Source organism: Physeter macrocephalus, chromosome 7 (assembly GCF_002837175.3).
Source record: "Physeter macrocephalus isolate SW-GA chromosome 7, ASM283717v5, whole genome shotgun sequence".
Classification (NCBI taxonomy): Eukaryota; Metazoa; Chordata; class Mammalia; order Artiodactyla; family Physeteridae; genus Physeter; species Physeter macrocephalus.
In genome coordinates this window covers 21950880-21963849 of record NC_041220.1, presented here as the reverse complement: position 1 = coordinate 21963849, position 12970 = coordinate 21950880, and the positions used below count along the sequence as shown (strand labels likewise).

At 39.1% G+C, this 12970-nt stretch overlaps 1 protein-coding gene across 3 annotated transcripts in view; it reads left to right on the top strand.

Annotated features, from left to right (window-relative positions):
* Positions 1-6709, top strand: part of SLC39A8 (solute carrier family 39 member 8) — a 71605-nt gene extending 64896 nt beyond the window's left edge. Inside the window, exons 6-9 of one of the 3 annotated variants that reach the window (XR_448604.4) lie at positions 2563-2770; positions 2971-3155; positions 3972-4074; positions 5218-5278. Coding sequence is in view for 2 of the 3 variants with exons in the window: in XM_007120125.4 (XP_007120187.1) it covers positions 2563-2770; positions 2971-3155; positions 5218-5367 (543 nt within the window). In the remaining variant the exon portion in view is untranslated. Of the gene's footprint in view, positions 1-2562; positions 2771-2970; positions 3156-3971 lie in introns of all 3 variants that reach the window. The other 2 variants (XM_007120125.4, XM_007120126.4) reach the window with 2 other exon arrangements.
* The last annotated feature ends 6261 nt before the right edge of the window (positions 6710-12970 follow it).

The following is a 12970-nucleotide window of genomic DNA, read 5'->3' as shown; positions in this document are numbered from 1 at the left end:
GTAGGTTTTTGCAAAGCCAAGGTCACTTCCTCTGTGGCTTTTTCTCATGACTGCCTTTGTTTCTCTTTTGGCAGTAATTGCTTCCTGATCCGGAGCATTTCTTATCCAAGCTACCCATTTGACATGAACTAAGTCACTGTTGTTTATTATGTTGTGCATTTAAGATATATCAATTATTAAATTAATTAAACAAGGAGAGAATTAGGCTGAGGTGGCTGTAATGTCATACATAAGCAATCCAAAATCTAAGCCTGTAAATGCCTCAATGTTACAAAATCAAAACCTAAGGACAATCCATCGCAAACAGCCATCTAGGCTTTAAGCTGTAGCCAGTCAATAATTTCCTTGCTTTGCTGCTGTCTTTTCTCGGTAAAAGTGTCTCCCTGCGCTTCCTGTCCATGGAATGCTCCGAACCACTTCTGGTTTGACACTGCCAGATTGGAATCCATTCTTGCTCAAATAAGACCTTAAATTTTTTAATTTGCCCCAGTTTATGTTTTAACACTATACAGTAAAGAGACCACATTTTAAAACCAGATGGAATTCTTTTTATGCTGATGAGAATTGCCTTTTAAAGTAAAAGGAGGGGCTTCCCTGGTGGCGCAGCGGTTGCGCGTCCGCCTGCCGATGCAGGGGAACCGGGTTCGCGCCCCGGTCTGGGAGGATCCCACATGCCGCGGAGCGGCTGGGCCCGTGAGCCATGGCCGCTGGGCCTGCGCGTCCGGAGCCTGTGCTCCGCAACGGGAGAGGCCACAACAGAGGGAGGCCCGCATACCACCAAAAAAAAATAAAAATAAAAATAAATAAATAAAGTAAAAGGAGATTAAATACTTATTCCAACGTTGCTTCAAGTGTTTTTGAGAGAAAGGGGGTATTCTCCTTGCAAATTGCCTTCAGACTTTACCACAAACAAGAGGTGTTCCCTGCCCCCCACCATAAGTTTGGAGTAGTAGAACAGTTACTAGAAAAAGCACACTTCTTTCTTTTGTATCCCTAGTAAGTTCACCAGCCTTTTCTGTGCTTTGGTGTCCTCAACCATAAAATGATGGATAATAGCAGGACTTAACTCATAGAATGGTTCTAAAGGAATTAAATATCTAAATTGCTTAGTACAGTGCCTGGCACATAATAAACACCATATGCCTTTGCTATTACTGTTTCTACCACTACTAACAGCTAGCAACTACTACTAACAATCCTCCCTCCTTTCATATTAATTTGAGAATTTATTGGCTCCAAATGACTTTTGGCTGTGTCTACAAACAAAAAACATCCCTCAAAGCTGAAGATTTGCCACTAATGAAACAGTGAAAAGATGTGTGGCAGGATCTACCTTCAGTTCTGAAAGGAGGTCCCCAAAGTGTTCTGAGCAGTGAAGTGACGTCAGAGTACGCGCACAACCGCGCAGATGGTTGCTCTGAAGGAAGCCCTTTTTAGCTGATATACGTTGCACATTTTTAAGAGTCAGTCGTATACTTTACATCTTGTTTCTCCAAGGTAAATACGCTTCTTGAAGATAGAAGCTGTATTTTCCACTTCTGTGCACTTCACATAGCATCCAGCACACTGTTGCACAAATTGCAGATGTTCGATAAATAAATATGTTGATTAGCTGCTGAGGTAGAGTTGCAGGAAGGAGAATTAGGAATAAAATGTTCTCCAGTTAATTGCAAATTGCTTCCTTGCTTAAAAATGAATTTGCCTTTTATTAACTTTTTCCACAGTTTCTGGAAGATGCTTCAGTTGGCATTTGTCATTTGATTTTATACAATTTTGTAAATTTGATGGAAATTTGAATTCTTGCAAAGGGTCTGTTGTAGGGTTTTCTATTTTTATTATTGTTTCAAAGTGGAAAGAAGTGTGGTGTAAAAGCAAGCCTGTTGTTCCAATCACACTTCATGGAATTTGTTAAGAGAATCATTGAAAATTAGAGCTTGTAGGGACCACGTTGTTACAGCCTAAACACGCAGCGCACTACCTGAATACCGTGGAAACTTAATAAGTCATTGAAAAATAAATGAACCATTGAGTACACTCTCTTCACTTCACAAATGAAGAAACTGAGGCCCAGATTCCTTGCCCACAGTCACACAGTGGCATAAGATAGATTAAAATAAATGTTCCTTGATATCATCATGCTTTAAATGTGGATCTCACATTTAAATTGTAACATGGAAGAGACTTTAAATTTAGTCTTTGACAAACTTCTTTTACTTTAAAGAATGTGGATAAATCAAATTCTTGGTTAATATCAGTTACACTTTAGGAAGGCAGTAGTAAGAATTTGTTCATACAAGTCGAAAGGATTGTTTGAAGGTGAAACCAAAGCGATATGTTTTTCAAGTGGTTTGTTCAAGGCCTGTCAATCTCTTCCTTTCCTTTCTCCCTCCCATAAGTTTTTTTCTCTGTTTTATATGATTAGGGGTTCCTATCTACTATGAAAGACTTTCTGGTGGAAACATTTGTCTCTCTCAACACGTAACACATCCACTTCTGTGCATTGCTTAGACTTTCAAGAAATATTGGTGGTGTCCTGTTGACTGATTTTCTGTTATTTTACAGGATGGAAAAAAAGAGTCAAGCTCATGTACCTGTATGAAGGGGCCGAAGCTCTCAGAAATAGGGACCATTGCCTGGATGATAACGCTCAGTGATGCCCTCCACAATTTCATCGATGGCCTGGCCATCGGGGCCTCCTGCACCTTGTCTCTTCTGCAGGGACTCAGCACTTCGATCGCCATCCTGTGCGAGGAGTTCCCTCATGAGTTAGGTAAGGGACTCTGCTCTTGTTCTCCAAGTCCGGTGCTTCTTGGTTTCAGGGGAGGGAGACGTTTCAGGTGACACACTCTTAAAAATCCTGCTGATCCCTCAAAAAGACGGAGCCCTTTTTTCGACAATGATGATTTTCTTTTATTTCATCGCAAAATAGGAAAGTAACCCTACTCACTTGATATGTTCTTCTTCTTTTAGGGGACTTTGTGATCCTACTCAATGCAGGAATGAGTACTCGACAAGCCTTGTTATTCAATTTCCTTTCTGCATGTTCCTGCTATGTTGGGCTAGCTTTTGGCATCTTGGTGGGCAATAATTTTGCTCCAAATATTATATTTGCCCTTGCTGGAGGCATGTTCCTCTATATTTCTCTGGCTGATATGGTAAGAAATTTTAAGAGTTTTATCTTGTTTTAATTTAAATTTGGAATGACACATCTGGGTTATGAATTGACTAAGGGTGACCTTTTGCTTTCCACAGAGTGGAAGGCCTTTCTGTTGTAGTTTAAAATACTCCTCGTCCAACAGATAACTCTTTTTCAGTAGTTTGTACTAATAGTGATTTGAAAGTGATTCTCATTGATTGTTTGATCTAGAATCTCATTGACAGAGGATGAAATGACTTATTTTTGCTGAAGGAGAGATATCTTCCCAGGTGTTTTGCCTTGTGGGTAAAGCTTGTATTCTATAGTATGTCTCCATAGGACTTTTCTCTCTTCTTTTGTGAGGATGTCACATTCAGAAGGGAATAACTTGTTAAAGTAAATAGCATTTTGTTATTTCAAAGTTCTGAACAGTGAGAGCCTTTTGAGTTAAACTAAAACTGGGAAATTAAAATTGAACGGCATTTACTTGGGACGGTATATATTTGTATCTATGTTTATGTCTATGCTGTGTCTGTCTTTATGTCTGTGTGTGTGTAAGAGACAATACCAATGGTCCTGTGCATTTTCAAATAAATCATGGACAGCTTTCTAGAAAATGAAAATGTGCTAAGCGGATGCGACTCAAGAAATGTTTCTTTTGCATTTGGAACTGAGGATGTATTACATACATAATTTAATAATTTAATTTCCTTCATCTGCATTCTTAGTTCCAAATGATAACTGTCTAACTCTGTTCATTGTTCTGTGCAGGCCCTTATAAGTGCAAGGATTTCATCTCTTAGAACCATCACTGCATTTTTGTTTTTCTTCACAGAATTAATGCCGCATAGCATATTTTATGCTAGGTCATCACTTCTCCTTTCTGTAATGTAGGAACAGAATCTATTAGAGTTATTCAGTTTAAAGAAATAATACTAGTAAGTGATGCTGTATATACTTACTTGCTTTTTTCAGAATGCATACTTGCTTCTTTCAGAACGGTTTCATAAATTTCATCCATTTTATCCCAGTAAGTTTTCTCAAATCAGGCAGGTGGATTGACAGTGGATTCTGGAGACCTCTTGGATGCTTTGGTACAATGCACCACTGTATGTATAGCAAATCACTTTGAAATATGTTTTGAAACGATGGCATTTACAGATCTTCTCATGAAGCCTTTTCAGTAGAAGTTATATGCTGAGAAAGGATAGCTTTTAACTACAGAACTTGGGGTTTTATTTGCTTTCACTGCAATAAGATTGTTATAGTTCTTCATTTCAAGAACAGAGCACAGTTTATTTAAAAACCATATGATTTTGCGAGGGACAGAACAAGCAAAAGGAAACAAACTGAAGAGAACAGGAATTAAATATATAGTGATTTCTAAAAATGTATTTAATCAGCTACTATTGATTGATATTTTTGTATCAGGCTTGGAAATTGTGGGCCCTGGAGGGAGCAAAAAGGCAAAAAGCCCCGTGTTCCTGGGGCTTCTGTCTACAAAGAGGGGAACCTGAAATTCAACAAACAAACAAAATCACACACAGGATTACATAATTACAAATAAAAGACTGTGAAATGAAAGGAAAAACAGTATATATGATGAAAGATGATAATAAGGGAACCTAAATTAGGAGGGCCTAAGAGAAGCCTTCCGAGGAAAGTAAGATTTAAGCTGAAACAGCAAAGATTTAGCTCATTGAAAATTTTGAGGGAAAAGAGTTCAGATAGAGGTTTTGGTGGGTGTGAAGATTTTGAGATTGGAAAGAGGCTGGATGCATCTGAGGTCCTAAAAGAATGGTGTGGATGGAGCGGAGCTCGTGGGGAGAGAGAGAGAGACATAAAATGAGGTAAATCCCATCCCACTGTATTGTCTCCCTTGGGGAACCCTATTTTCGTACTTTTCTTCTTGTTGATGTCTAGTAGTGCTGGATATCACTGTTATGCTCTCTATACTAAAACATTTAAACAACTCAGAGAAATGCTCGTCCCCTCCCACCTCCACAGGAATCTATAAGTGACAGTTTTTATGTTCTCCCACAAGATGGCAACAGTTATCTAACAATATATCTTTCCTCTAGTTTCCAGAGATGAATGATATGCTGAGAGAAAAGGTAACTGGAAGAAAAACCGATTTCACCTTCTTCCTGATTCAGAATGCTGGGATGTTAACTGGATTCACAGCCATACTGCTCATTACTTTGTATGCAGGAGAAATTGAATTGGAGTAATAGGAAGTGAAAGGTGGTGTTGTTAACGAAGGCATTTAATATTTAATAAATAAAACAGCTCCTATTTAGTTAAAAGATAATTTTGTTTTCAGCTGTAGGTCAAGAAAACTGATTGTTGGTTTTCTGATCTGTGAAATAGGCCATTATTTGTTGTTAAAAATCCTTCAAAAAGCTTTTCAGTTCCAGCCTGAGAAGGATGATACATGAGATATTTGTTAAATACTCAACTTTTTTTTATGTTTCACGCACACTAAAAATCATCACAGAGCAAGAAACAACTCATTCTATAATCATTTTGACACCAAGACTTGGAGAAAAATACAGACTAGGCCGTATAAGCCTTTGAACCTCTATGGTCGTGTCAAATGTTCAAGTAGTTTCAGAGTGGTTTTCTTTGAATTAATTTGTTTTAGTGCTTTCACAAGCAAGGACACAGATACAAATGATTCCAAGGCCTTAGTGAACCCAGGAGAGAAAGATTGCTCATAGCTTTTGTTTTGTTTTATATTTCAGTTAGGGACTTCTAGGATTGTTTTGAAAACCATCCTGAAATAATATGAATTATGAAATCAGTAAAGTTTTGTTAGCCCTACTAAGTCCAGACTCAGTGTAAACTCCATCAGATTCCGTAAAAAACCAGAATTGCTTTCTTACGACTTACGTTATGGTTGTACCATGGCAAATGGCAGAACAGTATGTAAAGCTGGTGACAACAACGTTTCGGTATCCAATGTGTTTGCTTGTGAAGGTGAAGAAAATGTTGGTTTATAGAAAGAAATTGAATGTAATTTTAAGCAATTTACTTTTAAAGATGAACATAACTATTTAGCAGAGGATATTTTAAGTAAATGCAAAATAACAGCTGGACGGCTGTATGCCAAAGACTGATTGGCTAGGAAATATATGTTCCTTATGGGTGACTGAGAGACATTCAGAAAATACTTCTTTTATGTTCAGCCTACATTTTTCCTATATTGTGTACCTTGCAAAATAATTCCACGCACCATGGTTATTTTTCTACCCTTTATAAAAGATCGAGTGTGTTTATTCATTTAGCAGATACAAAAAGTTGGTCTATAATTGAACATCCTAACCCCAATTCACACTCCCAAGTCGTTTAAGGAAAGATGATTTGACAGTGAGGAAAATGATTGAAAGAAGCCAACAATGATCTCAGGAATTATATTTTTCTACAGACCATAAAATGATGTCACATAGCAATAATGCACGTGGGATGAATATTTAACATGTATGTTAATGTACATTTCACTCTATGACTGACAATTAAAGAATATTGTTTGACCAAACAGTAAACACCTTTGAATCCATGTATTGTGTCATTCATTATTCATTTTAATGTGTATTTTTTGTGTGACTTCCATGTACTTGGTATTATGAGGGAGAGAAATAGCTATGTTTATTTCAAAGATATTCAGCAAATCAGTACTGTAAAGATTAATCATTGTTCATTAAAATCAGTAAACATAGAATCTATTTTTATCATTTCACCTGTTTACATTCAATCTTAAGAAATAATCTTTACCTCTTTAAAGCACAGATTGTATGTCTGGATTAAGAAGCTATTTACAACATGATATTAAAACAAGATAGTTTAACAGACTCTCTTTGGTGTAGATCAGCGTATATGTGGACTGTCTGGGTGCTTCATGTTACTCTCTCCATGTATTGATCTTTTGGCCATTTTCCTCAACTCTGAGGAGAACAGAGGCAATAGGGTATGAAGACCCAAAAAGCAAAACAGAAAATTGCTACTTATTAGAGGCTATGGTTCCAGGTAGAAGGTAGGATATGGGAAGCCATGCTTAAATTTAAATTATCCTAGATAACAAAATGTAAACCTATCAGTCAACATACCTTATCCTGAGACATTCATTATACCAGTTGAATATTCTATAATTTCAGGCTTTAAAGATGTTAGTATGTCAACCCCAAAATGATTTCAATGCATTATATGGGCGTGTATACTTTTATTTTTGCATTATTGAACTTTATAACAATGATTACTAATTTGGCATTTTTTGAGTACTGAATCAGACCCTGTCTTAGTCTGTTTAGGCTGCTATAGCAAAATACCACAGACTGAGTAGGTTGTAAACAACCGAAATGTATTTCTTACAGTTCTGGAGGCTGGAAGTCCAAGCTCAAGGCACAGGCAGATTTGGTGTCTGGTTTGTAGATGGCACCTTCTTGCTGTGTCCTCAGGTGGTGGAAGGGCAAGGGATCTCTCTGGAGCCTCTTTTATAAGAGCACTAGTCCCGTTCATGAGGGCGCCACCCTTTTGATCTAAGTATTTCCCAAAGTCCTTACCTCCTAATATCATCATCTTTGGGGGGTTAGGATTTCAACATATGAGTTTTGGGGGGACGTAAACATTCAGACCATAGGAGACCTCTATTACCATACTCATGTGGCGTAACAACCAACCCGAAGAATCTGAAGACCCCAGGCTCACCACCACAGGTTATTGTCATGCTCACGGGTCTGATGAGCAGATCCAGCCTGGGCTCTGCTGGGTCGCTCCACTTCAGGCTGTGGGTCATCTAGGTTGGGCCAGTGTAGTAAGAGGTGCTACAGAGTCAAGTGGCAAACAGACATGCGATTCTAACGCAGGAGGAGAGTGAAGAGTGCAAATGGGTTCAATCTACCCTATGTAGATTTATTATTTCATTCTCCTTAGAAAATATCTAATACAGATTCACCCAAAGTTTCCAGAACTACTTTCATGTTTGAACTTAGTATTTAATACCAATTCCTTTTTATGAGAATATTATTTTCTTTCCCTTACCAGTGTAAGTTATTGTGTGTAGATGTATGGATGTCACACTGGTTTGCTCTGAGTCAGGATAATCTGTGTTTCTTCAGTTTGCAAGTCTGACCCTGCGAGGTTCACTTCTATAGCAGTTGCTTAGCGGTGCCAACGTGAGAGTCCAGTTGTATAACAGCCCCTGAATAGCATTTCATAATGACCTCTAGATGTTTAGTATTTCCAACCTACCAACCCAACATCTAAGAGGGTTTCTTTACCTAGAAGCTTAAATTTTTGAAAAATGAATTAATTGCGAAGAACAAAGAGCGCTCTGATTTACCAGGTAGTCGGTGTAGGTGTATTAACAGAACTAATTATTGATGGTCTGTACCAGGGGAACATTAACCACCAGTCTGTCCTCCGTGCTCTGATGGCATTGTCTTCACTTTGGTTCTTAGCAGTAGGCTACCGTGATTTCCAGACTCCCTCTGTTTTATTTAAGGTCCATCACAGTACAAGAGGTTGACAATACAAGAGGTTCTAACTCTGAGATAAATAAATTCCTTAGCACTGATGTTGCTACAACTGTTTTCTCACTGACACTCTGTCTTCCCCCCAACTGTGGGCTGAAACACCTGTGTAAGATTGCATTGCCCTTAACTTCCTTTCTGTGCTGAGTGCTCACAGAGCCTTCTCTCATGGTCATTTAACTCCTTATACCGGAGGCTCCCAATCAGGGACTTTACTAGTAAAATTTCAGGTAAGCTAAGGCAGCAGGATAAACTGAAAACTCCAAATTCCTGTTCCATTAATTCTGAGACATTGTTGAGGAACTTATAGTTGTGTGAAAAGGAAAATTGTCTGTTGGAATCTGGTAAGGCCAAGAAAATGCCAGCATCATTGCATTTAGGATTCGCTAGCATAGAATAACAGGCGTGTAAACATGTTAGGTTTACTTTCCTTCCTATAAGAGGAGTGTGGAAGAAGCAGTGCAGGGCTGGCGTTGCGGGTCCTTGGTCATTGGGAATCCCGGCTCCTTTGACTTGTAATCTTTGGCTTCTGACTTTAAGATTACTTTATATGCTAAAATGTTTGCTAGAGAGATCCCACCTAAATTCCACATAGCAGGAAGGAAGAAGGGGTAGAAAGGCAAAAAATTCACACCTAGCTCTTCATCCCCCTTAAAGGAGCTTTCTCAGAAGTAATATACAGCAATCTCCACTTAGAGTCACGTATCAGAGTTAGTCGCAGGCCACACCAACTTGCAGGGGAAGCTGGGAAATAGTGCTTTTAGCTGGATATACTACCAGCAATAAAGTCAGGGTTCTGTTTCTAAGAAGAAGCGAAGAATGGATATTGGGTAGTAGAGTGACTGTGTCAGGTAAAGACAGGCTTGCATCTGGTTCACTTGGGGAACTTATCATTCTAGGTGGTTCTGACACAGCCAGCTCAGGGAACTGTTTCTTTTAGGGATTCTCATGACTTCTTTCAGATTAATTCCTTGACACTTTGACCATTTTAATTATACTGGGCCACCTGACCAATCTTACCTTACAAACAGTATTGTTCATACACACTTGTACTTTCTAGTTTCTCTGTCACAGCCTGTTGTGAGTATTATTTATTTACCTTGAAGACATCCTGTGTTTTTCACAGGACGGTCTACCTTCTACGGAAACAAACAGAAAACCAGAAACCCCAAAACAAAAAAGAAACCTCTCTTTTTCTATGGACGTTCATCTTTCTGTTTGAAACTCTTCTGATTATGGGGCTCAAACCCAGAACTGTAAAACTAAGTACTGTCAGTAGAAATTGGCAAAAATAAATTTAAAAAATGATTTTTCTTTTCCTCTCTCGTTATGGGTCATTACAGCTATGTAGCATAAGCTAAATTGGATCAGAAATGTTACCTGATTTTTGTAGATAATTAAATGAGCTACTGGTGGCACCAAATCTTACATTGCTTAGTTTGGATATATACAGCAATATTACCAAAGAATATTTTTCATGGGTAGGGCTTGCAAGTTTTAAACTTTATATAATGGTTTAATTCCTGTTGCAGTGGTTGTGCATGGGAGCCCAACAACTGTATCCACCTGTCTGTGGGAAAACCCCAATAGGGCAACACGTGGACAATTTATGACCATGCTTGTGGTCACCAAAGGGATGTTTGATCAGGGGTCATGGGAGAGAAAAATAAAGATGAAATATTTTGAATTACAGGGCCAGGTCTCATAGGAAGAATTCAAATCAGAACTATTTCCCTCCCTCACAAAGCTGAGGAAGTTTACAAAACCTGTCTCATTCTGGATTTTGTGGTAACTCCATCAGAAGGCCCTGCAGACAGCCCAGTAGGGGCCACTGCAGTTATGGACACAGTGGACTGGTGTCTGACTCCCTTCCTAGAAACAGGGAGACTGAGAAGAGGCTGGCCGGTAGCTTTGGAGGCCACTCTCTCAGGTGAGAGAGTTGTTGGTGCATTCAGCTTGAACTTCAGTCCTAGAGTTTGTTGGGACAAAGGACACATTAATATCCCCTTGGCCTAGTGTGATCTAATAGGGGATGAGAGATCTGGTCTGGAACAATTTAAAATCGTGTGTGAGAAGGGTGCCATGTTGAGGACAGAGAAGGTCGGTACTGAGTGGACTTCTGGAAGAGCCAAGGACTGAATTTCGTGGGACAACTGGAGAATTAGGATACATCATTGGGGAGGAGACCCTCTGAAGAATCCTAAAAGTGCCAATAAGAAAAAGGGTTAGCTTTAAGTACTCAGACAGCTTTAAGACAATCCAGACGGCACGGAGTCATATTTTGACTGTGCCCATCAGATAAGAACTTTTCTGTGCTTCCTTTCCCCTCCTCCATCAAAGCACTTAACCCTTGTGGCGCCAGATGCCACGTTAGCAAACAGGGGGAGCAAGAGAGATGAAAGAAAAGGATTCCTTTCAAAAGTCTTATCTTTGAATAAAGATTGAAGTACTGGTTGGTATATTGGACTGGATACTTTCAATAATCGACCTGAGACTATATATATTTTTTAATTTTTAAAAATTTTTTATTGAACTATAATTGATTTACAGTGTGTTAGTTTCAGGTGTACAGCAAAGTGGTTCAGTATATGTATACACACATACATTCTCCTCCATTATAGGTTATTACAAGATATTGAGTATAGTTCCCTGTGCTGTACAGTAGGTCTTTATTGGTTATCTATTTTATATAGAGTACTGTGTATATTTTATGATCTGAGACTGTATTAAAGCAATTGTAGGACTTTATGTTCCTCCAGAGTTTTGTGTCCGAACAGTCATTGTTCCAGATCAAGTTTCATTCAGGGGTAGAAGGGCTACCCGGTCCCATCCCCCAAGCAGGTGGGGAGTAAAATCAAAGTTGTTTCTGGTTCACCCTGAGAGAACTGAAGGTCAATATATGGATTACACATGCACTTTTAAAACAACCCTGCGAAATCGGTTCTAGTTTTAATACGAGGCACGGCTGGGGCTGAGTGCTTGCAGAGGGACCACATGCTCTGGGTATGTGGTTGGGGCAGAGTGTGACCAAAGTCCTCCCACTCTCCCCGCTGACCCCATGCAGCACCTGCAAACAAAAGGAGAGCCCCTTCCTCCTGCTATTTCCCCCAGGGCTCTCTGGTGAGAAAGTTCGGTGTGCTGCTCACTGTACAGGAGAGATGCTAAGGGAATTCTGTCTGTTAAGGCAGAGGATGTATTGAAGGGTGAATCTGGAGCTGAGAGGTAATACATTGATAAGTGGCACAGATAGTGTGACCAAAATGACATTCTCTGTGATGATGGGACTTTGTGCATTTGCTATGTTTGGGCCATAAACTTTTCAATTGCACAGAAAAGATATCCACTCTTCGCCCTTCTGTATCCTGCTCTTTGTCCCAGAGGACTGACCTATGTGGACCTCAAAGGGTTTAGACAATGGGGAACTTAACAGGAGATTGGAGGGAGAGAGGAGAGGGAGGATAGGGCATCAATTTCCTTGACTATCTTTCCACTGGGTTCCCTTGGGCTGTCTGTTGCTCAACTGAAGGGCAGCTCCTCTCCAGAAAGCCTTCTCCAGAACTATCTTTGGTTCTGGAGATCCAGATCTTCTACTCTCTGTGGTGAAGGGCCACTTTCTTATTTCCAATTTGCCACAGGTTGGTACTTCTGTAAATAGAATGCAAAGGAATTACTAGAAAAATGAAATAAAATTTAAAATAAAGACGTAATCAGAACCATTTTTATTATTGGAAACATCAGACATACAATTATTTTATTGAATTGCTATTGAAAATTATAAATGCTTACTCAATTTCTATACCTAGCTCATCTAACCAATAGTTGCTGGACCAACACCAGTCTATGGCTCCTTTCCTTTGCTTCTGGCAATTATGCTCTCTCTGTCCCTTTGACCCAGCGGTAGTAACCGTTCTGCTGCAGTATGCCCTAGTTTCATGCTGGGGTTTCCCCAAGTCCCACTTGAATTTTTTATAATTAGATCATTTGTAAGTAAATGGACCTGTCTCACCTTATCCTAGTTTGAGTGGGCCACTTGTTTTTGTTGTGACTGACTGATCAGCAGTAGATGTCTTATTGTGAATTTGGGGGAGAGAGTAAGACACTAAAGTGGGTAAATGGAAGTAGAGTTAGTATGATTTGAGAGCAAACTGAAAATTTGTAGGAACAAAAGATGATTGGAAAATATGCATTAAATGCTCTTAAGTTAACTGGATGGAATTAGGTTAGATTAATTTGTATGAGTAACTATTCAAACAAAGAAAAATATCTAGGAGTTTCGAGAGACTAGCTATGAAGTAGATTTATACTT